Here is a 25,004-nt window from a genome sequence, read left to right on the forward strand (position 1 = left end):
TCTTTTACATCACGTGGATGGCCGGGTGCGTGTGCGTCACTTACCTGGGAAACACGTGGCACCAGGATGCACTATGGGAAGAAGGCAAGCCGGCAGAGGCAGTGATGCTTTGGGCAATGTTCTGCTGGGAAACCTTGGGTCCTGCCATCCATGTGGATGTTACTTTGACACGCACCCCCTACCTAAGCATTGCTGCAGACCATGTACACCATGTATTTAAATGTTTTATATATATGTGTGTGTGTGTCTTTATGTATATATATTATGTCATTGCTGTCCGCTGTTCAGCATGATAGTCCTGTGAGCCCATTTTAGCGGCTTTGCTGCCACTGCTAGAAAGATCTAGTAAATGGATGTTTTTTTCAATCCTCTAATGCTGCAAAATTGCTTTGAGTTTCATGGATCATCAGTCCAGTCATTAGAACGAACGACAGCATCTGACTACAACACAAACACACATGCATCTGTTACTGAATCAGCATTAGCAGCAATGAACGACGTGTGTTAAAGCGTGTTTGCCCTACCGTGGCCGGCCGTACAGAGTGATTGGCTTTAATCGTGAGGGGATGTCGGGCTCTTAGTGAAAATGAGGCAGAGATTCTTGTCTTTGCTCCGGTTGCATCCCAGATAGATTTCCGGAGATCAGAGCACGACTGCTGTTTGCATTTGGCTCACAAGACTGCGTCTCCATGCATTGATTACCCACGTCAGTGGTATTAAAAGGGTAGAGCGAGCGAGGGGTGTAGGAATCATTAAAGTGGGATTCGTTTGACCTCGCGGCCTTATATTGAGCAGCTGCGGCATTAGAGGAATCGTCTTCAACCGTCTTACGCTGCTGACGCTCTTATAGATGGATAAACTGTACACGGGTTGTTTGTAACTAAATTGAGAGCAGTTCATCAACACTTAATGCCACGTTCATTAGAGCTGCTCGTGTGGATGGCAGTGTTAGAGACAAACACGATGTGCTGGTGTTGTTTGTTGATTTGGTAGTCAAAAGGAATTAACGAAACGGATCAAATTTGGCTCTAAATTCTGATTTGATGAGCCACGTTTGAAGCCGTCTTTAAACTTCTGTGCGAGTCCCATGTGATTTTGATTTAAAAATAGGCTAAAATTCCTTCATCGTTTACTGTCATTTGCAGACACCTTTGATGGAGGCATCTATGAAATGGTCGAAATAGCAAAAAATGCAAATGCATGAACTGTTAAATATATTTAATGAGTCCCATGAGTTAAAGCAGTAGTTCAGCCAAAACTGAAACTTGTCATCATTTACTGAACCGTATGGCTGATTTCCCCAGATGTGGTTTAGAAAGACATGGCCTGATGTTCTGTAAGGTCAGAGATGCAGTAAATCTTTAGTGTTCAGTAGACTAGAAAACACATCTACTGTTCATCTATAGCAGTCTGTCCTGATCCTGCAGCTTACGCCTCAAATCGTGAAAAGTGTTTGTTCTAGTGTCGCAGAAGTGCCTTTTCATTTAGGTGACATAACAACTGTTAAACGTGGGCCCATTAAATAGGGCCCTATGATATCCGCAATGCAGAAAACGTTGACAAAAATGTGAAATCCAGTCATAAAAATGAATTTACTGTATAACACGGAATGTCACAGAGTTTGTCAAATTTTTGATGAAGAAATAAAGAGCAGGTTAGTACACTTGAATCAAATTGCGATATAGACTAGTGTCTGTGAATATTAAACCGCAAAAGACTTTTAAATATGAATCCTGCATGTTCTGCGCGCACTTTCATTTACCACACACACACACTGAAGCACGCGGGACGCTCGCTGGGTTTTCAGCCTCTGCAACATGAATGCATGAACGTCATCTCCAGAGCTGCTCTGAGAGTCATTTCATCAGCATTTTACTGTTTCATTTGAGAAAAACTATCGTCATATCATAAACACAGAAACTCAAAGCTCTTCACAGCAACCCGTCAAAATAAAAGTTTGGTTCAACATGAAGAAATTGTGACAGAAATATATTACTGTTGTACAGTAGAATTTAGCTACGCCTCAGTGTATTAATAATACTAAGTTATTATTAAAACTTTATTTTTAATCACAATTTTTCTTCCATGTTTTAATTTTAACAGTAAAGCTCTGTTGTGCAGCACTTTGTTTGACAAAAAAAAAAAAACTAAATTAATGTAGAGATACATTAAATTAATGTCTTATTCCTTCATTTGATTTCCCAAAAAATATATAAATGTAGTTGTTTTTATGAATTCAATTAATTAGACATGCTTTTTGATTATTAAAATTTTGTTAAACCTATAAAACGGAGTCCAGTAAACAAAGAATTTGGTAAAAAAAATAACACGGAATTTGAGAATAAAACAAAAGTATTTCACAGGGCCCTAAAATGTATTTTTTTGTTAAACTTTTAATAAATTGTTGTTAATTTGTATACGTTTCACGCAACAACAAAAAAAAGGCATTTAGAAAATTCAAAGGGCCCCAATTAAATTATTCAAAAGTGACAAATAAATTTATAATATTACAAAATATTTCAATTTCAAATGAATGCTGTTCTTTTTAACTTTCTTCATCAAAGATTTCATAAACAAATTGATCATGGTTTCCACAAAAATTCCACAAACCGTTTTCAACATTGATAATAATCATAAATGTTTCTTGAGCAGCAAATCAGCATGTTAGAATGATTTCTGAATGATCATGTGACACTGAAGACTGGAGTAATGATGCTGAAAATTCAGCTTTGATCACAGGGAGAGAAAAAAAGACATTTTACAATATATTCACATAGAAAACAGTTGTTTTTAATAGTAAAAATGTTTCACAATATTACAGTTTTTACTGTATTTCTGTTTGAATAAATGCAGTCTTGGTGCGCAAAAGAGTCGTCTTTGAAAAAACGTACTGACCTCAAACTTTTGCAGCCTACTGTGTATATTGACAAACGGCTGATGGTGTCGTGATGCTAAAGACAGAGCTCAGTACTACTTTTACTTATGGTTGGCTTACTTAAAGTTGTTTCTGCGTATTAAACTGAAATGATATAAAAAAAAATACAGTTCACCTTAGGAAAACCATAAGCTTTTTGCCTTCCAGAAGATGATGTTCAACGGTGATTTGTGTTATAATGGCAGGCACAGCACTCAGCGATCTATCATTCTGACATCAAATGTGTTTTTGACTGTAGAACAGAATAGTTCAATCAATGAAACGCAGTGTAGGTTATGAGCTAGTGCTGCATTTCTGTCTCGCTCTGTTTTCGTACGACTTCACACTATAACATATTGAAGTAGCGATGCTACTTTTCACCGCGGCCTCATTTCCATGCGTGTCAGAATAAATATGCCATCCTCTGTGACTAAAGTCTGTAGTCTGTCTGTCCATCTGTTGATTTAGTAAAGCTCACTTGCATTATTAATGCCTCCAGTCACATTAAGCAGCTATTTTTCAGCAGCTCATTATAAACAGATTGTATCTGCTGGCCCTGATGAGAAACTCTCCGTCTCTCCGTTACAATGAAGGAGTCAGAGCTCAGAGCAGACGTCCTGAAGATCTGTGCCGTGATGTTAGCTCTCGCGGTTTATCTTAGTCAATCAGGAATTCATTCCTCCCCGCTCAAGATTAGAGGATGATTAATACGACTTCTGATGCGTTTACACAGCCAGAGCCTTTTAAGATGACTTACAATTCGGTCGCTGATATCCAGTCGTGCTAATGAGATGTCAAACATCTGACAGACACTCACACATGAGGGGTCAGACATTAACATCGCTGCTCGTTCTTTCATGTTGGAAATTAATAATAAGAAACTTGTCAGATCTACTTCGGCTGGTGACTTTTGACACTTGAAGCAACGGCTGATATTTCTCAACTGTTTTCACATGATGGTTTGATAATGTTGGAGTCAACATGAAATAAAAAATAAAAAAAAAGAATTTATTTATTTATTTTAAATTATTTACTTCCCTAATATGTGTTCCTGTCCTTAATAAATAAAAATAAAAAATATACATATTTTTTTTTACATGCACAAGTACAGGAACACATATTAGGGAAGTAAATAATGCCAATATTTACAAAGTAATACAAATTAAATCGCAAAGCAATTTCACGCCATTGCAATATGAAATAAAATAGATAAATAAACTAAAATAAATAAATACAATGAAAATAAATCAAATCAAGTACATTGTATGGTTAAAAATTATTGATATTTTTCTTTTTATGCCAAAAATCATTAGGATACTAAGTAAAGATCAGGATTTCCTACCGTACATTTTTCAAAAATCTATTATTAGAATTGATATGCATTGCTAAGGACTTCATTTGGACAACTTTAACGGTGATTTTCTCAATATTTAGATTAAGATTCCAGAATTTCTCTCAGCCAAATATTGTCCTATCATAACGAACTATACATCATTGGAAAGCTTATTTATTCAGCTTTCAGATGATGTATGAATCTTAATTTAAAAAAAATTACCCTTATGTGACTGGTTTTGTGGGACAGACACACACACACACACAGGTTTGTTTTGCTATCTAAGCGAGGACATTCCATAGGCGTAATGGTTTCTATACTGTACAAACTGTACATTCTATCCCCCTACACTACCCCTACCCATAAACCTACACATCTCTCACACACACTCACACACACACACACACACACACGCGCGCGCGCACACACACAGGTTTGTTTTGCTATCTAAGTGAGGACATTCCATAGGCGTAATGGTTTCTTTACTGTACAAACTGTAAATCCTATCCCCCTACACTACCCCTACCCATAAACCTACCCATCACACACACACACACACACACACACTCACACACACACACACACACACACACACACACACACACACACACGCACACACAGGTTTGTTTTGCTATCTAAGTGAGGACATTCCATAGGCGTAATGGTTTCTATACTGTACAAACTGTACATCCTATCCCCTTACACTACCCCTACCCATAAACCTACCCGTCACACACACACACACACACGCACACACACACACTACCCCGACCCCTAAAGCTACCCGTCACAGAAAACATTCTGCATTTTTTTTCTGCACACACACACACACACACACACACACACACACACAGGTTTGTTTTGCTATCTAAGCGAGGACATTCCATAGGCGTAAAGGTTTCTATACTGTACAAACTGTAAATCCTATCCCCCTACACTACCCCTACCCATAAACCTACCCATCACACACACACACACACACACGCACACGCACACACTACCCCGACCCCTAAAGCTACCCGTCACAGAAAACATTCTGCATTTTTACATTTTTAATAAGACATTGTTTAGTATGTTTTTAAAGCTATTTTAAATATGAGGACATCTGAAATGTAATAGTTGTGTCATTATACAAATTTGTGTCCTCATAAATCACAAAAACAAACACACACACATGTATAAATTCATCAAATGTAGTAACTTTCTCTGCCTCTTCTGCCTCTGAAATCACTTTCATTTTCAGCTGCCATCATCTTAAGACAATAATAATGTTAGTAAAATGTGTTTAAATTGGAACTTATGTTGTACAGGATTGCAGTTTATATTGGATTTATATTTATATTTGTATTCAACGGTTTCTTTTCTTGATGCAGGTTCCTGGTCTTGTGCGTGTTACTTGATATATTTGTTTATGATTTTTTGTATAAATTTTAGATTTGATTTATTTTCATTTCTCATTGTATTTATTTATGTAATTTAGTTTGTCTATCTATTTTAGTTCATTTGTAGCTTGCATTGTAATGGCTTGAAATTGCTTTGCAATTTAATTTATACTACTTTGTAAATATTGGCATTATGCTTTCCACTGTTTTCCAGAAATCTGCATTTTTTTCACTGAAACCCCATATGCTGAATAATTTCATTGCAATTACTCAAGTTCTGTATATCATTAGAAAAATAAAGATCTGTTGCAATTTTGTTGCAGACAAAAAGCTTTAGAAACAAAAGGAGTCAGTATATTGTTGTATTGTCGTATTATGCATCTTGAAACTGCTGTACTGTAGGGTTCAACACAACTTCTCAAAATGTCACATTACAGGCGTGAAATGTTCCCTTCGACATCCACCGCTTTGAATCTGTTCTCCATTTGATTGCAAAGTGTCATTTCGCAGTGATTTTGAGTCTGTCCGTTCTGTTCTTCCACACCATTCGCATTTCCTTTTTTTTTCTTTCATCTTCAGCAGTATCCCAGCTAGAGAAGTATATAAAGATTTCTTGTTCTCTCTCATAGTTCATTAGTGACGGCCTTTATTGAACTAAGTGAATAGAGCGTCTTTAAGTCTCTCTAATATCCTCCTAATGTCGTCTCAGTGTGGCGGAGTTAAAGACCTGTGATTAAGTTTATCATCTGAAGTTTATGTGCTTCCTCGCCTCAAGCTGTACGGTGTTTTAGTTCTGCGTCTCGCATCGCATCAGGAATGGCATTATTCTGAGTTTAACTAGCTGTTTTTATAGTTTATTTTCTACAGGCTCTTGTTGAGAACAAACACGCTCATTTAAATATGATAATGAATTAAATTGAATGATTGACATGATTTTTCTCTAATTTCAGAGTCTTCCTGCGAGCCATCAATCAGTATGCCTCCGTTCTCAGCAAGAAGTTCCTCGATCAAACCAACTTTGAGCTGCAGGTGAGATTTTGAGTACAGCAAATCTGTTTGACTTTGTTGCTTGAAAAACTAAGGGTCATTGTATGCTAAATCTCCTTCTGTGTTCATTGCGCGAAAGAACTACAAAGATACCTTTTGTAATTAATTTAGACTAGTAAAGTGCTACCGTATAGCAATGATAATAACATATAGTGTTGTTTATGAAAAGCACGCCTTTTAATCGTGACTATCAGCCCGGTCATGTTAGAGGAAGTTCCAGCAGGGATCATTAAATTTCTTTCTACCAGAATAACTCATGACAGGCTAATGGGCTGCAATTTCCGAGCGTCTGATTTGAATATTTGAAGCGTCTCTGTGTTGGTTGTTAGCTCATGGTTATTCTTATCTCGGTCCTCATTTTACCCGTGAAACCATCTGGCGATGCACACTTTGGCTTTCAGAAGCCAATGAATTATTTTGAAATTATTGTTGCGAGTGACATCAGCTCTTCTGTGCCTTAAATAGCTGTTGCTCATCCTTCAAATCATTCACAATAAGTATCAAACTAGTCCTCTCATTATTTGTGCTACAGACATGAATGATAAAAAAATTTAAATCTAATTTGGAGATGTCTAATTGAAAGGAATTTCTAATTCTATGTGTTCACACCAGACGTGACTTGCGTGAATAAATTGCGCTATTCGCGTGTAGTTGGACGCTTGAACATTTTGAGTTTACTCGCTTCATTTGCGCGTGATATTCACTTCACAACAGGCGTGAATTCGCGACCAGGAAGGGGCTTCTGCCAGGCAGCTCCAGTCTCGTTGTGAAATGGCTGACATGAATTGTTTTAAAATACAGCGAATAAGCTCAATTTGCTGGCTTTAACTATTTTGTAATCTCTCTCTCTCTCTCTCTCTCTATATATATATATATATATATATATATATATATATATATATATATATATATATATATATATATATATATATATATATATAGGGTTGGGAATCGTGAGAAATTTTCCGGTTCCGGTTCCGCCTAACGATTCCGGTTCCGATTCCGGTTCCATTAAATTATTAAACAAATTGTGGTAAAGGAAAAAGGCACAATACGCAACTCAAACAATCCATTTTGTGTTTATTACTTGCTCTAAAATTTATTTACAGGTTGGCAATGTCAAAAAAGTCCTGTACTGTACATATATTACAGTATTAATTAAGCCATTCTTGCAAAACATTGTTTTTCAAATGAACACCTCTGAAATTGTCTTATTACATTTTATCTCTCTGTCTCTGAATAAAACCAAGTTATAAATTATATTTATTAGTTATATTTATTAATTAGTTGTATACCGGTATTAATTTAATAGTAATTCAGTTATTCAGTGAACTTGTAAATAATAAATTGCAATTCAGCATTACAAAGGTAATTGTGCCTAAACGGTTACCTAAACCATGGTGACTCAACGGTTGACAAAAAAAAAAATAATATATATATATATATATATATATATATAGGCCTTTCACTATAAATCTGGTATAAGCCCTGAGGCACTCTGTGCTGTAGCAAATGTTTTGTCAAATTGCTAGTGCAGCCTCCTTTGCATGTTATTAACTTTTCACGTGTTACATTTTGCTTCATTATCATTCATTCTTTGGAAATGAATCCATACTTGTGACTTTCTCTTCGCCATGCTGGTGGTCAACGAGAAAATATCTGACGCAAAACCGTAAATGTGTAGCGCGAGGGCTTTCAGGCTGAACTGCGTTGCACTCCTGGAAGCGGCAGGCAGCCTAATTAATATTCATGATGAGGTGAGCCAGGGTTGCCAGGTTTTCACAACAAAACCCGCACAATTGCACAATCGCTTCAACCCGCGGACATGAAACACAGCCCGCGGCAACAGTGGAAAACGGGAAAGCGGGAAAACCACGGACTTGGCAACACTGGCTGTCACTCGGATACGCTTCCAGCGCTTCGCACACACATTGCACCAGAACCGTTTTCGGAACCGAAACTTAGGAATTTCGCGCGGTTCTGGTATTTTTCAAAAATCAGTTTCGGTTCTGCATAAGAACCGGTTCTCGGTTCCCAACCCTATATATATATATATATATATATAGCTCAAATTGAGTACAGAGTGCTTTTTACAACTTAACAGACTGTCCAATATGGCGGCATTTTAATGCCATCAATAACCGAGCGCACAACTGATGCTTTCGTGCGCAGTAAATCACTCCCACAAGAGAATAACACATCTACTCGCGAGGAAACGTTAGCCTGCAAGCTCCTTTTAAACCTGCGCATGACATCTCCTCTGCGCGCAAATCAAGCCCTTGCAAGCTTGGACACAACTCGCAGCACGCGCTTCATCGTTCCCCAAACTCGTGTCCAGCTTCTATTTTGCTTGTGTGAAAACGTTTTATTTTTGGCAGTTGTGGGGCGGGACTTTACTTATTTCATTGTAACCTGAAATGTCATTGGTAAATTCTGTTTTTCCAGAAGTCAGTTGTGAATGGCCGCCTGTTGTAAAACGATTAAACATGGCTTCATCAACGGACCAGATGCAAGAGAGTTCAAATTTTTACTGACTGATTGCATTATTAATATAATATGTCCTTACCAGATACTATATTAACTTTAGTTATTATTATTATGGAGCTGTAGCTACTGGGGAAAATGAGAACAGTTATATTTTCTGTAGTTCACCACTTCATTACTATACTTCAACTAAACAGCATCTATGTTTACCCAGCCAAAGATAAAAAGTTTTTGCGCAAGCTAAATAGAAGCGCGAGTTTGGGGAATGATGGCGATTTGCGTGCAGAGATGTCATGCGCGCGCAGGGTTTAAACGGAGCGCGCGGTCTGCCGTTTCCTTGCGTGTAAATCTGTTATTCTTCCGCAGGAGTGATTTACTGCGAGCGAAAACATCAGTTGTGCGCTTGGTTATTAATGGCATTAAAATGCCGGCATAGTCCGACCTCCTCACTCACTTTCTTCCAAGCAAGATCCTTTTTATTCCTGTTTCTATAAAGTACGAAGATGTATAGTACAGCTCCAGGTTTCCACGTATGATTTTGTCCTCATTGTTTTCACTACTAGAGCAAGCTCCTGATTGGTTAACGTGGCGCGAATATCCGACAAAGTTCAGATTTTTCATCTCACGCGTCAAATGCCCGAAACGCTCATTTCGCGGCATTTCAATCGAGCCACAGAATGTCTATTCGCGTCTTTGCATTGATTTAAAATGTAAATCACTCGCGCTTAACGCTTTATTCGTGTCTGGTGTGAACGCACCATAATATGTAATGATAGTTCCTCTTAAAGGCTCATAATTTTGTTCTGTAGTTGTCCTACAATAGGTTTACATGCATCCAGAGGTCAAAAAACACTTTAATTTTCTCATAATATACATTGCAGCATTACTGTGTCGAAATGCTCTCTCTAAACCCCTCCTTTGCGATAGCTTCCTCTGCTCTGATGGGCCATATGGCCTATTCTGTTGTTATTGGTCGTCCACTTAGATCACGTGTTAGAAATTAAACGGCCGTTACCATATCTGAATTTCACCTCCGCTGGCTTCCTCAGCACTCGTGATTCCATGCACAGTGACACGAACAGCAACATTAGTCTCAGTTTTACCCAAAAAAACTGCGGTTTCCCTACATGTCGACTAGCCTGAAATTGTCATACTCAATTCTAGTCAGAATATGAGTCTGATACTGCTCCGTTGGGCTGTGATTATGGGGCGTGTTTCAACCGAACCAGGAAAGACCTCAATTGGATAGACCAACAACCAATTAGAGCAACGGAGCGACGCATAACGTTAATTGTCAAATGTCAACAGAACTCAACTGCTTACAGTGTTGCCAAGTCCGCTGTTTTCCCGTGGGCTGTTTTTCCATGTCCGCGGGTTGAAGCGACCCCAATTATGTGATATTTAGCCCCAGGAATGCGAATTTTAACAGGTAACCCTACCAAAAAAACACATTTTACCCCCCTAACGCCATTTCTTTCTGGAGAACCCCCATGGAAAGCTATTGGGCTTGTTTTGGGCTAGTTTTGAGTAGAAATTGGGTGGGTTTTGTTGTGAAAACTTGGCAACCCTGTCTGCACGCACGCTGGAAGAAGTTGAGTGTAAACGATCTTTGCCGGTGTTGTAAAAAGAATTTAAGGCTACACAGAGTACTTACCAACACGATCATCATTGCTGAGAGAAATAGTGAAGGAGAATGCATATACGAACAAGTTCTCCGTTTAGGATTAGAAATTCAACCCAAGCGCTCTTTGGTGACGTGGATGATAACGTTACTGTTGATCATCTGTCTAAAGCCCGCCCCGACAATTTTATTGGTCCGAAAAGCTCCTGTTCGGGCATAGTTGCTCCACAATGGATCAAGTCCAGACCGAATTCCCGACCTCAAATGTTGTGGGGGGTGCTAAGTTCGTCTGGCTTCCAGGCTTCATGTCGACAGCACGAACCAATCTCTTCCAGTCTTAGCTACAGCTAGAGCTTCAGCAGCCATATCACCCTGTAGCCCAAGACTGGTAGCTTGTAGAAATTGAGCTCTTGCGTTCTTCTGAACATCTCGCGCTGCCATTGCCCGATGTCATTTCTGATATCACTCTGTAATCTGTCTCTCTTTTAAATGCCTATTCCCTGAGTGGTAGGCTACAATGACTGGCTGTTTTAAAATATAACTAATATCGAAACTAAATAACCCAGGCAGTCTCATCTACGAGACATACTGACAACTGGGATCATAGCTTGCAGGTTTGCTTAGTGTTGCAACAATATTTAACTATGTATATATTTTTTTTAATTTGATTGGTTCAACCGCCATCCGCCCGAATTTAATTAAAATACTATTTTTCGTCACTTCATCCGCCCGATACGCAGTTTATCCACGGAGTCCACGGCTGTAACTGCCAACCGCCCATCTCTAGTTGGCATCCATTGAATAATTTTAATAAATATGATAATTTACACTGTTATTACTGTTTAATGTACAACAACACTGAGGTGCAAATGGTATCTGCCACTATTTCTAAGTATAAATATCATCTAACTACACTTATTGCGAAAAAAATTGAATCTATTTCTATTTAAACTTTGTGTAAATATCCACTGCCCTATTTCAATAAGGAACTGAAGTCAAATCATATTCTCCTTCCTTTTTTTCCTCTCAGTTATGGAATAACTACTTCCACCTCGCTGTGGCGTTCCTTACCCAGGAGTCTTTGCAGCTGGAGAACTTTTCAAGTGATAAACGGGCCAAGATCTTCCACAAGTAAGCATTAATATCACAGACACCTACCCATAATGCACTGCTGCAAAATTGTGTAATGTTTGTCAGAGTGTTCGAATGAGAGTTGAACTTTTAGACAGCCGTGTTGTCATGATACATTTGCATTTATTCATTTATTCATTTAGCAGACGCTTTTATCCAAAGTGACTTACAAATGAGGAATGCAAAGAGCAGTTCATCTCAAAGAGGCAATACCACGAGAAGTGCTTGTAATGCAGAGATTTAAACATCTTCCCGATTAGTATGAGACCGAACAGGCAGGGAGGCATGTACAAAAATACTGAAGGCATAGAAGCATATGGGGCAGAGAGAGGTGAAGGAAATGTGTTTTCCTGAAAACATGGACAGCTTCTGTTCAAAGCTTTAGAGGAGGAGAGACAGCAGGAGCGAGTGAGAGACAGAGGAGTGAAGAGCCTCTTATCTGCTCCAGGAGCTTCTGTCTGTGTTTGCCTGTGGCGTGAGCTCATTCTCGTGGAGACGGATCACTGTCTGTCAGGACTCTTCAGCCTCGGGAATCACACAGCCTCTCAAGCAGCTTCCTCTCAGGAACACGAGGACACGTTTCCAAAACGACCCGTTTTCTCAGGACAGCAACCGCAGCTCTTTCTTGGAGGAGTTTTTTTTTTTCCTTTCAGGTTTTGGGTGAATTGCACAGATTTTGCGAATTCACTAGAGATGAATAACTAACACTCTCTGCATCTGAATATTTTTAAAGTTAGATCATTTGAATAAGCATAATGCAGTATTTTGCAGATAAATGTGAGTATTAGGTATTATCGATATATTGTATATTTATTTATCTTCTTCTATCATTCCATCGATCATTCTATCTATTTATCCATCTATCTATCTACCTACCTACCCATCCATTTACCCATCCATCTACACATCCATCCATCTACACATCCATCTATCCATCCATCCATCCATCCACACATCCATCTACACATCCATCCATCTACACATCCATCTATCCATCCATCCATCCATCCACACATCCATCTACACATCCATCCATCCATCTAAACATCCATCCATCCATCTACACATCCATCCATCCATCTAAACATCCATCCATCCATCTACACATCCATCCACACATCCATCTACACATCCATCCATCCATCTAAACATCCATCCATCCATCTACACATCCATCCACACACCCATCTACACATCCATCCAAACATCCATCTACACATCAATCCATCCATCTACATATCCATCCATCCATCTACACATCCATCCATACATCCATCCAATCATCCACACATCCATCCAATCATCCATACATCCATCCATCCATCTACACATCCATCCACACATCCATCTACACATCCATCCATCCATCTACACATCCATCCATCCATCCATCTACACATCCATCCATCCATAACTCCATCCAATCATCCACACATCCATCCAATCATCCATACATCCATCCATTCATCTACACATCCATCTACACATCCATCCACACATCCATCCATCTATCTACCTACCCATCCACCTATCTACCCATCCATCCATACATCCATCTACACATCCACCCATCCATCCATCTACACATCCATCCACCCATCCATCCATCTACACATCCATCCACACATTCATCCATCCATCTACACATCCATCCATCCACACACACATCCATCCATCCATCTACACATCCATCCATCCATCTACCTACCCATCTACCTACCCATCCACCTACCCATCCATCCATCCACACATCCATCCATCCACACATCCATCCATCCATCCATCCATCTATCTACCGACCCATCCACACATCCATACATCTATCTACCTACCCATACATCCATCCATCCATCTATCTCATTCTACCATTCAATCGATCATTCTGTCTATCCAGCTATCTACCTACCTATCCATCCATCATCCATCTATCCATTATCTATCTAATCAATCATTCTATCATTTCATCGATCATTCTGTCTATCTATCTAGTTATATTATTCCATCGATCATTTTATCCATCCATGCATCCATCTATCCATCTATTATCTAATCAATCGTTCTATAATTTCATCGATCATTTTGTCTATCTATCTAGTTCTATTATTCCATTGATCATTCCATCCATCCATCCACCCACCCACAATCCATCATCCATCCATCCATCTGTTATCTATCTAATCAATCGTTACTTTAATATCATCTATCATTCTATTATTTCATAGATCATTCTATCTATCTATCTAGTTCTATTATTCCATCGATCATTCTATCCATCCACCATCTATCAATCCATCATCCATCTATCCATTATCTATCTAATCAATCGTTCTATCATTTCATTGATCATTCTGTCTATCTAGTTATATTATTCCATCGATCATTCTATCCATCCATACATCCATCTATCCATCTATTATCTAATCAATCATTCTATCATTTCATTGATCATTCTATCATTTCAGAGATCATTCTGTCTATCTATCTAGTTATATTATTCTATCGATCATTCTATCCATCCACCATCTATCCATCCATCCATCCATCCATCCATCCATCATCTCGTTCTATCCTTCCATCGATCGTTCCATCAATCTATCGATCCATCCATCCGTTTATTAACTTTTATTAAAGTAGTATAGATTTTAAAATAAGTAATTTATTAGTAATCAGCAATAACAGTAATATAATTAATGGTATCAACTAGAAATGTATAGTGTATTCCATATTCTCTATTTCTAGTTCCCTCATGTGTCAAGTCATCAAAAGTAAGACGAGCAGAGGATATTTTTAGGTTAAATATCTTTAACTTTAATAACAAACTCGTGCAAAAATAAAAGTGCACAAGCTCAACACATTGTCAGCTATAATGCAGTTTAATTTGTTTACTTGCTGACAACATTTCAACCTGATTACACTTCATGTCCTGGAGTTCTACAAAAAAAAAATGAAACCCAAAGTTGGCATTTTGAGGGCTTTTATCAGAAAATGTGCTGATGTCTCGAGGATGCTGCGTCTCATATTTATAACAATCTGTTCGGTTACCCTGTCTTTGTTCTTCTGTGCTGTTTGCCCCCTGTTGTGCCTCTTTCAGAGTGATGGTTTCATTCCTTCAGAGCTGTAGCCTCAGCTTTCATCCTTCCCTCAACCTTTCATCACTCCATTCTCCCCGTGTTCTGCTGGAGGTGTCATGCTGACCTCAGAGAGGCTGCTGCTGCTGACACTTCAGTCTCTTGCTTTTTCTCCTCCTTCTGTCTCTCAGAGTCAACATACAGAGGCATCATAGTAAAGGAGCATCCAGGCCAAAGCTCACACACTCAGTACAGAGAAATACACAAAGGGTTTTCGGTATTCCATACTGGTTGATTGGGGGGGTTTGGTGGTGTTTTGGTCAATTATATGGTTGATTTAGATGATCTGGCTGGTTGCAGGGTGTTCAACCAAACCTGCTGGAAGAAAAGGCTAATGAGTTTCATTGTGTATGTTGTTCAATGCATATGACTTATGAATTGTTCAATACCTCAAGTATGAGCAGAGCGGGTGTCCCTCGCTCTTTTTCATCTGTCGCTGTTATGTTAGCATCTCTTTTCAGTGATCGTCCCGTGGGCTGACAGGTGTGAGTGTTAAGAGACTCAGCTTACTCTTCGGTATGAGTGCGAGGACACACACCCTCGGCTGTCTGTCTCTCTCGTTCTGTCACGGCGGACACCAGAGACACAAATTATAGAGTAGCACTTAGCAGGAAACAGACAGACCCGTATAGAGAGAAAGAGAAAGCAAGATGTGTGAAGAAGGCTACAGGAAGTCAGAAGAGGAGGTGAAGTAATTAAGAGAGCAGGTCAAAGAAGTCAGCATGTGAAAGGAGAGATCAGACGGGGGAAATGAAGTGTTTGAGATGAGTATGAGCAGAAACATTCACCATCTACATCTGAGACATGTGATATTACAGGAATGCACCGGGTTCAGCTCTATTGACAGCATTTGTAGCACAATGTCGTTTACTACAGGAAATAATAGTGACTGAATTGTGCGCTGCCATTCAAATGTAAGATTTTATAAATGTTTTTGAAAGAAGCCTCTTCTGCTCACGAGGGCTGCCTTTATTTGATGTAAAATGCAGTAAGATCAATAATAGTGTGAAATATTATTGCAAACTGTTTTCTATTTGAATATATTTTAAAATGTCATTTATTTCTGTGATCAAAGTTACATTTTCAGCATCATTACTCCAGTCTTCAGTGTCACATGATCCTTCAGAAATCATTCTAATAGGCTGATTTGCAGCTTAAAGGTGCACTATGTCAAATTGTTTGAGTAAAATATCCAAAAACCACTAGGCCAGTGTTATATATTTTGTTCAGTTGAGTACTTACAATACCCCAAATGTTTCCAACTATTTTTTAAATCGTGATAAAATTATTATTTTAACCAAGAAACTGGGACGTGTGAGGGAGTCGCCTGTCAATGGCGTCATATCTGTGTTCCCCTCGGTTTCTGGTTTTATTTTGCAGAAACGCTTTACTCTCACTGCAGTGTGAACAAGTGTCATCATAGCAGCCGCCGAGAGAACGCAGTAACATCATAACATAATTTTCAACACTCTCAGATGTGTCTAATATGATAAACAGAGCTGTGTTACCTCATACTCATGACCGGAAAAGCGGAAATGGCGGCGGCGACTGTGCCATAATAAAAGTCCCGTTGCTCGCGAGGCGTGTGTTGCGTTCATCTTAACAATCGCTCCCGCAGCCTTTCTCCGCTCCCACAACACTCGGTCCTGCTCTGCTTCATACTACAGTAACGTTAATTATCACATCCATAAACATGATTTCTGCCCGAGTCCTATCCCGATTCTTTTCACCCGGCTGTGAGGTGAAGACCACATGTCCCAAGATTCTGCGCTTAAACATGGCTTCATCAAACTACGCCTTTATTTTGAATAGGCAACCTCTAGTGGACGGAAAAGTTACATAGTGCAGCTTTAAAAAAACATTTATGATTATCAATGTTGAAAACATCCGTTTCAGTATTTTCATTAGAAAGTTCAAAAGAACAGCATTTATTTGAAATACATTATCCATGTCTTTACTGTCTTTTTGAACAATTTAATTTAACTTTGATGAATAAAACGATTAATTTCATGCTGAATAGTTTAGCTAAAATGAGTGAAAGTGTGGCCGTGCTTACCAGAATAACACATCTTGGTATTGCTTTCAATTAAAACACAGATCACAGGGCTTTGTTGCAACCACCTCAAGGTGAATAACGCCCTGGTCAGACTCGAGGTGAGTCACGTGACGTGCTTTAGCATGCTAGCATGCATCTGGTCTGCAGTCTGCAGCTGTCACAAAAATGATTAAACGTCAGTTACGAGGGTCAAACCGAAGGAAGGAGGACTCAGAGGAGTTGCGAGAGGCTTTTCTGTGTGTTAACTGGGCTCCGACGCGCATCGTCCTTGTCATCGTAAATTATGACTGGATGAGAACGTATTGACAAAGCAATCAATGGTGGCTCAGAATTCAGCCGAGGGCCACAGGCATCCCAAAATGACAGCGGTAATGAATGGATGTCAGGTCCACTGAGGCCGCTGGAGGTAAAGCATAAGGGATCTGTCGCCGTGCTGCTTACTTCACACTTTCTGTAAATGAGAGCACCATTTGGGACGCTGAGGTATCGTCTGTGCTCTCGTCCTCTGTCGTTTTACTAAACCTGTCTGACGTTGATTCTGAGCAGCTTTTATTCCTCTCTCAATATTATGAAGCTTTGCGAGTTGGTGCTAACAAACAATGAATGATTCTCAATTCCAGGGGAATAAATTGAGACGTTCTTACAAATGTGTTGTGGTCTTTGAGCATGATATTTCACTTTAAAATTTCTCTGATATCTTCATGTTTCTATTTATAGGTATCAAGACATGCGGCGGCAGATTGGCTTTGAGATCCGAGACATGTGGTACAACCTAGGTGAGCTGCCATTTTAGAGATCATTATGTAACACAAAAATAGACTCATTGCAGCTTGGGTCTGTATTATATTATATAATGTCTAGGTTTCATATAGTTTTGAATAGCAGCTGAACTGCATAATATTTTATGCTCTGGCATGATTTTCAACTCAAAATCCGTATTTCATCTCCATCTATTTGTGTGATAAATAGCTGTGTTATTATTGGGGCTGATGTACAGTCAGCCTGTACAGGTTAAAGACGCAGTGAAACCATAATTCACGTATTGTGGCTTTTAGTCAATGTCTTTTTTCAGCTCATCCTGTGATTAAAGCTGTATTTTCAGCATCATTACTCCAGTCTTCAGTGTCACATGATCCTTCAGAAATCATTCTAATATGATGATCTGCTCCTCAAGAAACATTTGTTATTATTAGCAACGTTGAAAACTATTTTTACCGCTTAATATTTTTGTGGAGACGGTGATGCATTTTTTCCGGATTTCTTTATTGAATAGAAAGTTCAAAAGAGTAGCATTTGTTTTAACATTATAAATGTCTTAGTCTCAGCCTCAGATGGCTGATGATTATGGTAATGATCTTTATGCGCTGCATCCTCTAATATTTTCATCTAGAGCCAAAAGCGTTTCATTCAAGGCCTTTCCTCTCAGTGCACGTTGCTTCTCTTTCCTGCTAAAGATGTAAACGCCACATGAAGAGCTGCAGACGAAAACACGCTGTAGAAAACGAGAATGCAGCAAATACAACCATTTTTATTTGTCACACAGATGACTCTGACCTTTTTAACTAAACCAGGTTTGTGACAAGTTAACGCGTGGCACCTTTAGACTAGGGCTGTCAATCGATTAAAATCTTTAATCGCGATTAATTCACTTATCGTAAAATGAAGCATACACCATTTATCTCTTAAACACATTAATTTTGTCATCATTTGCTATATCCAGCAAAATAACCAATCAGAAAGCTGTATTTTCTGCAAGCTTCAAGGATCATTGGAGACTCCAAAATGAGACCAACCAAATATAACGAGTTCATATAAATATATTATATAATAAATGTGTACACACCTAAGCACCCATGAAAAAAAACATTACAGAAAAAAATGTTACAGAATTCACAGTGTATAGTGTGTGTCCAGAGCAACAACAACGAGATTGTTTTCATTTTAGACAAGTCAAGCTGCGATACCGAACAGGACCACACAGAGATGCCAAAAACTCCTAAATCAACCGTTTTGACTGCATAAACCTACGATTACTAATCACAACAACATACTCATGACAAATCAAACATTATTCTTCCTGAGTGTGTGTGGAAACAACGCAAATGTACTGTGTCTGTACATGAATGCAGTGATCAGTGATCGAGAGAGCGCACACACACACGTTTGTTCGCTGTGCGTCAATATTCCAGACTCTCGCGCGCTTACTGTACGACACCAAAACTGCGTACAGAAACAATCGCAGAATACGACAGAGCTCGTGTTTTGAAGCGAAGCACACACACTGGAATGAATAATTCACTAAAACACAATGGGAGTCTCTGTTCTCTCTGATATGTCTGATGCGATCAGCCTGGCCTTCTTTACATTAGCGCTGTTTTGCACTGTTTGAATGAATTCGATTACTGGATCACTGAAAACTTTCCCAGAGTTTAACGGCATTAAATCGTCTGATCACAAACAGAGAAGCAGAATCGGGTTGAAGAGTTAGAATGGACATTTCCTCGTCCCAGGGTTACAGGTGCTGTAGATGCTCAGTGTGATTGTGATAAACTCCCGACTTCTAAAATCATCTAACTTTATGACGAAAATTACGTCAATGACGCAGCTTTGCGTACTTCTGTAATTTATTTGCGTAAAATTATTTGAATGCATTCATTTAGATTAATCGCATGCGTTAACACGTTAACGGTGGCAGCCCTACTTTAGACATAATCCCGCCATGTATTTAGCATTATTAATCAGCATGTTAAGAGCATTTCATAATAAACAATGTTATGAGAAGTGGCAAGACAAGAAAAAAACTTCATAGTTTTCAGTCATGTGACTGGCTGGAGGGCGTCCATAGAACTGCAGCACAGACCTGTGAATTTTCCATCTTTAAAGAAGAAACCTGTTACAGTATTTCAATCACTAAAAACAATGGGACATTCTAAAACATTTAACCTAAGTGCCTTACTGTACTAAAAGAGTTATATTAAAAGATCAAAACTCTATACACCATATTGATGATGCATACTATATACAGGCGGGCAGATGAGCACAGAATATGAATGCTAAGCGGTTAAGTGTTTTATTATAATGGTTTTCTGAGGAAAATTGCTTTACGGGAAACTGTTTGTTGCATTCATATTCTGGGCTTTTCTGCCTGCACAGTATGTATCATCAGTAATGTATATATTGAATTTGGTCTTTTAATATCACTGTCTTGCTACAGAAGTACTTAGTACAAACCTGGTAAAAATGACTGGAAGGCAGTGGAAGAAAGACTTGTTTTGCCCTCCAGGTTGGCGTTCTTAAAAGAGTAACGTCATGTGGAAATTATCAATTGTAGAGACACTGACTTTACATTTTCACACCCCTAAACATGACTCTGGTTGCTTTACATGTCAGTCAGAAAGCCTCTTGTGTGTCCTTGGCCAATGAAAGCTGCGTCAAGACTGTAAATGTCTTTTGATCATTTTAATGCATCGTGATTAATTAAAAAAATCTTCAAAACTTTAGAACGGTATAAGACATTTAAAAATGGGTAATCTTTCACTTCCAGTGCTCTAAATCCTGCGTGCTGTTTGAAAAAGGGCTAATGTCCCCAAAAACCATGGCATCTTTAAAAGGTTTCCCAGCATTCACTTACCATATCTTTGGTATCATTTATTTTCGTACAGCTTGTGTCTGCCACATTTATGCTTACAGTTTTAGCATTGATTTCAAGCGGGTTATTTTTCGAGCAAGGCGACACCTAACTGTTATTTAGAGCCATGGAAACGGAAAAGCTCTGAAAGTGAAGGTGCTAATTAGTGGCAGGACAGTTGAGGAAGTGCCGCTGTGAAAGTATTTTCAGTTCCCACATTCCTCTCTGAATGATTTTTTGCCACCTCACGGTAGACGTGTTTCTCAGCAGCCTTTGGTTGTTCATTAGCTTGCTGCGTTTGATACCGGGTTTAGTCACATACACCAGAGATTCAGAGATGTTTGCCTCTATTCAGGTCTGTGATTGTGTGAAACCCTGAAGATTAGCGAAGCGCAGATGAAAGTCTGTCTATTGAGAGCTTCAGAAATGGTGCCTCCAAAGTAGAAGTCGTACACACCTCACGAAAATACATAAAAGTTGTTGTTAGACACTGTGAGGTAGAAGTGGAGAGACGATATTCCCTGTGCTGGTGCACCTGCCGGCAAATATATCACAAACAGAAAGCATATCCAAAAAACTAACAGAAAAGATCCTAAATAAATAATCTAAAGGATTCAGGCATGCTAACTTGTTTCTTTTGAACGTCCTGCAGGGCCACACAAGATCAAGTTTATCCCCGAGATGGTGGGTCCGATTCTGGAGATGACGCTGGTTCCGGAGATCGAGCTGCGTAAAGCCACGATTCCCATCTTCTTTGACATGATGCAGTGCGAGTTTCACTTCAGACGCTGTTTCCAGACGGTCAGTTCATCTGTGTTTGCACAATTTAAAATGACTGTTCTATTTTAAATATATTGTTAAATGTAATTTATTCCTGTGATGCAAAGCTGTATTTTCAACATCATTACTCCAGTCTTCAGTGTCACATGATCCTTCAGAAATCATTCTAATATGATGATTTGCTGCTCAAGAATTGTTTTTATTATTATCATCATTGTTGCCACTTAAAGGAACACTCCACTTTTTTTAAAAATAGGCTAATTTTAGCTTAGCATAGATCATTGAATCTGATTAGACCGTTAGCATCTCGCTCAAAAAAATGACCAAAGAGTTTCGATATTTTTCCTATTTAAAACGTGACTCTTCAGTAGTTACATCGTGTACTAAGACCGATGGAAAAAGAAAAGTTGCGTTTTTCTAGGCCGATATGGCTAGGATCTATACTATCATTCCTGTGTAATATCATTGCGCCGCTGCACTCATGGTACAGCACAAAGTTCCTTGATTATTACGCAGGAATGAGAGTATAGTTCCTAGCCATATCGGCTTAGAAAATCGCAACTTTTCATTTTCTTTCGGTCTTAGTACATGATGTAACTACAAAAGAGTCAAGTTTTAAATAGGAAAAATATCGAAACTCTTTGGTCATTTTTTGAGCGAGATGCTAACGGTCTAATCAGATTCAATGATCTATGCTAAGCTTTTTAGTCTTAAACTGTCACTTTTGATCATTTTTACATGTCTTTACTGAATAAACATATTCATTTAATTTAACAAAACAATCTTTCTGACCCCAAGCTTTTGAACGATAGTTTGTATGCAGTACTTTTAGTAGTCATACCAACATTTCAGTAGTACATACTAAAAATGCACCACACAGCAAAGATATGCTACAGAACAGATTCTTTATTTAAAAGGTTAAATGATAATATGTATATTAACATATTAAACTGAACGTGTACTCTTCAAAAGTTTTCTCACTAATTAAACATTGCTTCAGGTCTTTCGAGTAATTATTCAAGCAAACAGTCAGATGTATCACCGCAAGGTGCAAGTACTGTACAGAGCATGTGTGCAGATTCAGCAGATTAAAGCAAAAACTGATGCTCCATACACTTCAGTTTTCTGAAGGACCATCACAAACTTAGCCTGACGTCGTCATAGTCAGATTCTAGTCAGAATATGAGTCTGATGCTGCTCCATTGGGCTGTGATTTATGAGGCGTGTTTCAACCGAACCAGGAAAGAAAATGCCTCTCACTCAATTGGATAGACCTTCAACCAATCAGAGCAACGGAACGACGCATAGTTGTCGACAGAACTCAACTGCACGCACGCTGGAGGAAGTAGAAGAAGTTGATGAGTGTAAACGATCTTTGTCATCGGTGACGATTGTGGTGACATTGATTACGTTACTGTTGATCATCTGTAGCCTGACAAGCCAGACCCACATCCAGATTGGGAACAAACCATTGGCAGGGCTCAATCTGAGGGGCGGGATAAATGGTTGTCTTTCAAATTCCCCCGTCACGCAATAGGATAGCGCTACAACCAACCTGAGCAACGAAGAAGGTGAAGTGGAGCTAGTTGATAGATTAAACTTTCGCCGTATCCGGTCGGCAAAACTCCGAACACATCTTCCTTTCTTAAGAATGACTTCAGTGCCGTTCTTTGTTCTTTTCTCAAAGAAAAGCTTAACTCCAAGTCTTCCAGCGTCACGGCCAAAGCCGATTCGAAAGACCGCTGTTCGCCAGCTTCTTTGTTTATAAGTAGAACGCGGAACCGCCGCAACTCTGCTGTCATTATGTTAAGCCCGCCCACCGACTCTATACACGACGTGATTGGCCTGACCAGAGTTTGGTTTTTCCAGCTCGCAAGCCAACAGAGAGTTTCTAGACGACCTGGCTGCAAATTATATTTGCTGCAGCTAGGGTGCGTCTAGATTTCCAGGCTAGATCTGTCCATCATCGTATAAAGCCCGCCTTGACCATTTGATTGGTCCGAACAGTTCTGGTTCGGGCATAGTTGCTCCACAACAGATCAAGTCCAGACCGAACTTCCCGACCTCAAATGTTGTGGGCGGGGCTAAGTTCGGCTGGCATCTGGGCTGTGTAAACGCTCACTGCTGTGATTGGCAGCTGTGAGACTTCAGTGTAAACGCCCACTGCTGTGATTGGCTGCTCTGAGACTTCAGTGTAAACGCCCACTGCTGTGATTGGCTGCTCTGAGACTTCAGTGTAAATGCCCACTGCTGTGATTGGCTGCTGTGAGACTTCAGTGTAAATGCCCACTGCTGTGATTGGCTGCTCTGAGACTTCAGTGTAAACGCCCACTGCTGTGATTGGCTGCTTTGAGACTTCAGTGTAAATGCCCACTGCTGTGATTGGCTGCTGTGAGACTTCAGTGTAAACGCCCACTGCTGTGATTGGCTGCTCTGAGACTTCAGTGTAAATGCCCACTGCTGTGATTGGCTGCTGTGAGACTTCAGAAATGCCCACTGCTGTAATTGGCTAACATCTTTGCATAGGAAATAGTTGAGTATTACGTTTAACTCTTGAAAACTTTGAGCATGTTTTTACTATTACAGTTCTCAAGGTTAACAAAATGTGATGATTGTACCCTTATATTTCGATCTATTTCATTTATATTTAACATGAACGCCGCGATCTTGTTATTGCAACTTGATTTCTGCTCACTAACGATTGCTTTCATCATAACTAACAGCACAAACACAATGCAAATAAGAGATTTGTTTTGGCGTAAGTACAGGATGGACATAAATCATCACGTATCAGAAATCACTGTTCACAGATCAGGCATAAGAATTAACACTGTTACTGTCGAGTCCATATAGTAACAGTGTGTTGCAAAGCCTTTGCCGAAAGAAAGAATCCACTGTGAAATGTACTGCAAATAAGACATTCACATTGCTGAAAATAAATAAAATAACCATAGAATCCTAGCATTAGGATCCTTTGGAAGGTAATGTTATGTGTTGTCCATCCTGTTTCGCTCTTCTCTCCTCGTCATCTCACTAACACGCCAGTGGGAGGGGCCAAAGTTGCAATGATGAAGTAGGCGTTGATTTTCTTCTTCAGAGGCGGTCTTTCACCGATAGGCACATTCCACAACGAGTCGTTCGCTGGCCTTGGTAACAATAAAAGCTGTTTTTGGACTAACAAATGAAGTTTTCAGTTCTGAAACGTACAGGATATATATTATATGATGACCTCCTATATGTCAAAACTTTTGATTTTCAGTTCATGAGCCCTTTAATGTACTCATTTAAACACAATGTAGTTTAGGATGCGCTAATTTTCATTTTGCAGACTATGTAGTGCATATTAGGATGCAGTCCTTGTGCCACATCCTGCAGAGATCTTCATCTACCTCAAAAACCTTCACTGCTGAAAGGTTACGCATTCACTATGTCCTCAGATATGCTTTGCTTTTATGCTATCTACAAATGTGCGAGTTCATCTTTCATTTGTTTTTCTTCTG

General features: G+C 39.2%; 1 protein-coding gene across 1 annotated transcript in view; it reads left to right on the forward strand.

The window, feature by feature from the left end:
• The window catches only part of LOC307143793 (dedicator of cytokinesis protein 1-like), a gene marked incomplete at its 5' end in the record, with an annotated part of 109,720 nt that overhangs the window by 12,796 nt on the left and 71,920 nt on the right, over positions 1–25,004 (forward strand). The window contains 5 exons of the mRNA XM_079845556.1: positions 6,580–6,658; positions 11,812–11,912; positions 15,859–15,954; positions 17,814–17,872; positions 21,377–21,525. Of these exons, the coding sequence (XP_079701682.1) occupies positions 6,580–6,658; positions 11,812–11,912; positions 15,859–15,954; positions 17,814–17,872; positions 21,377–21,525 (484 nt within the window). The remainder of the gene's footprint in view (positions 1–6,579; positions 6,659–11,811; positions 11,913–15,858; positions 15,955–17,813; positions 17,873–21,376; positions 21,526–25,004) is intronic.

The sequence above is a fragment of the Gobio gobio genome (assembly GCF_949357685.1).
Source record: "Gobio gobio genome assembly, chromosome: 20".
NCBI classification, from domain to species: domain Eukaryota; kingdom Metazoa; phylum Chordata; class Actinopteri; order Cypriniformes; family Gobionidae; genus Gobio; species Gobio gobio.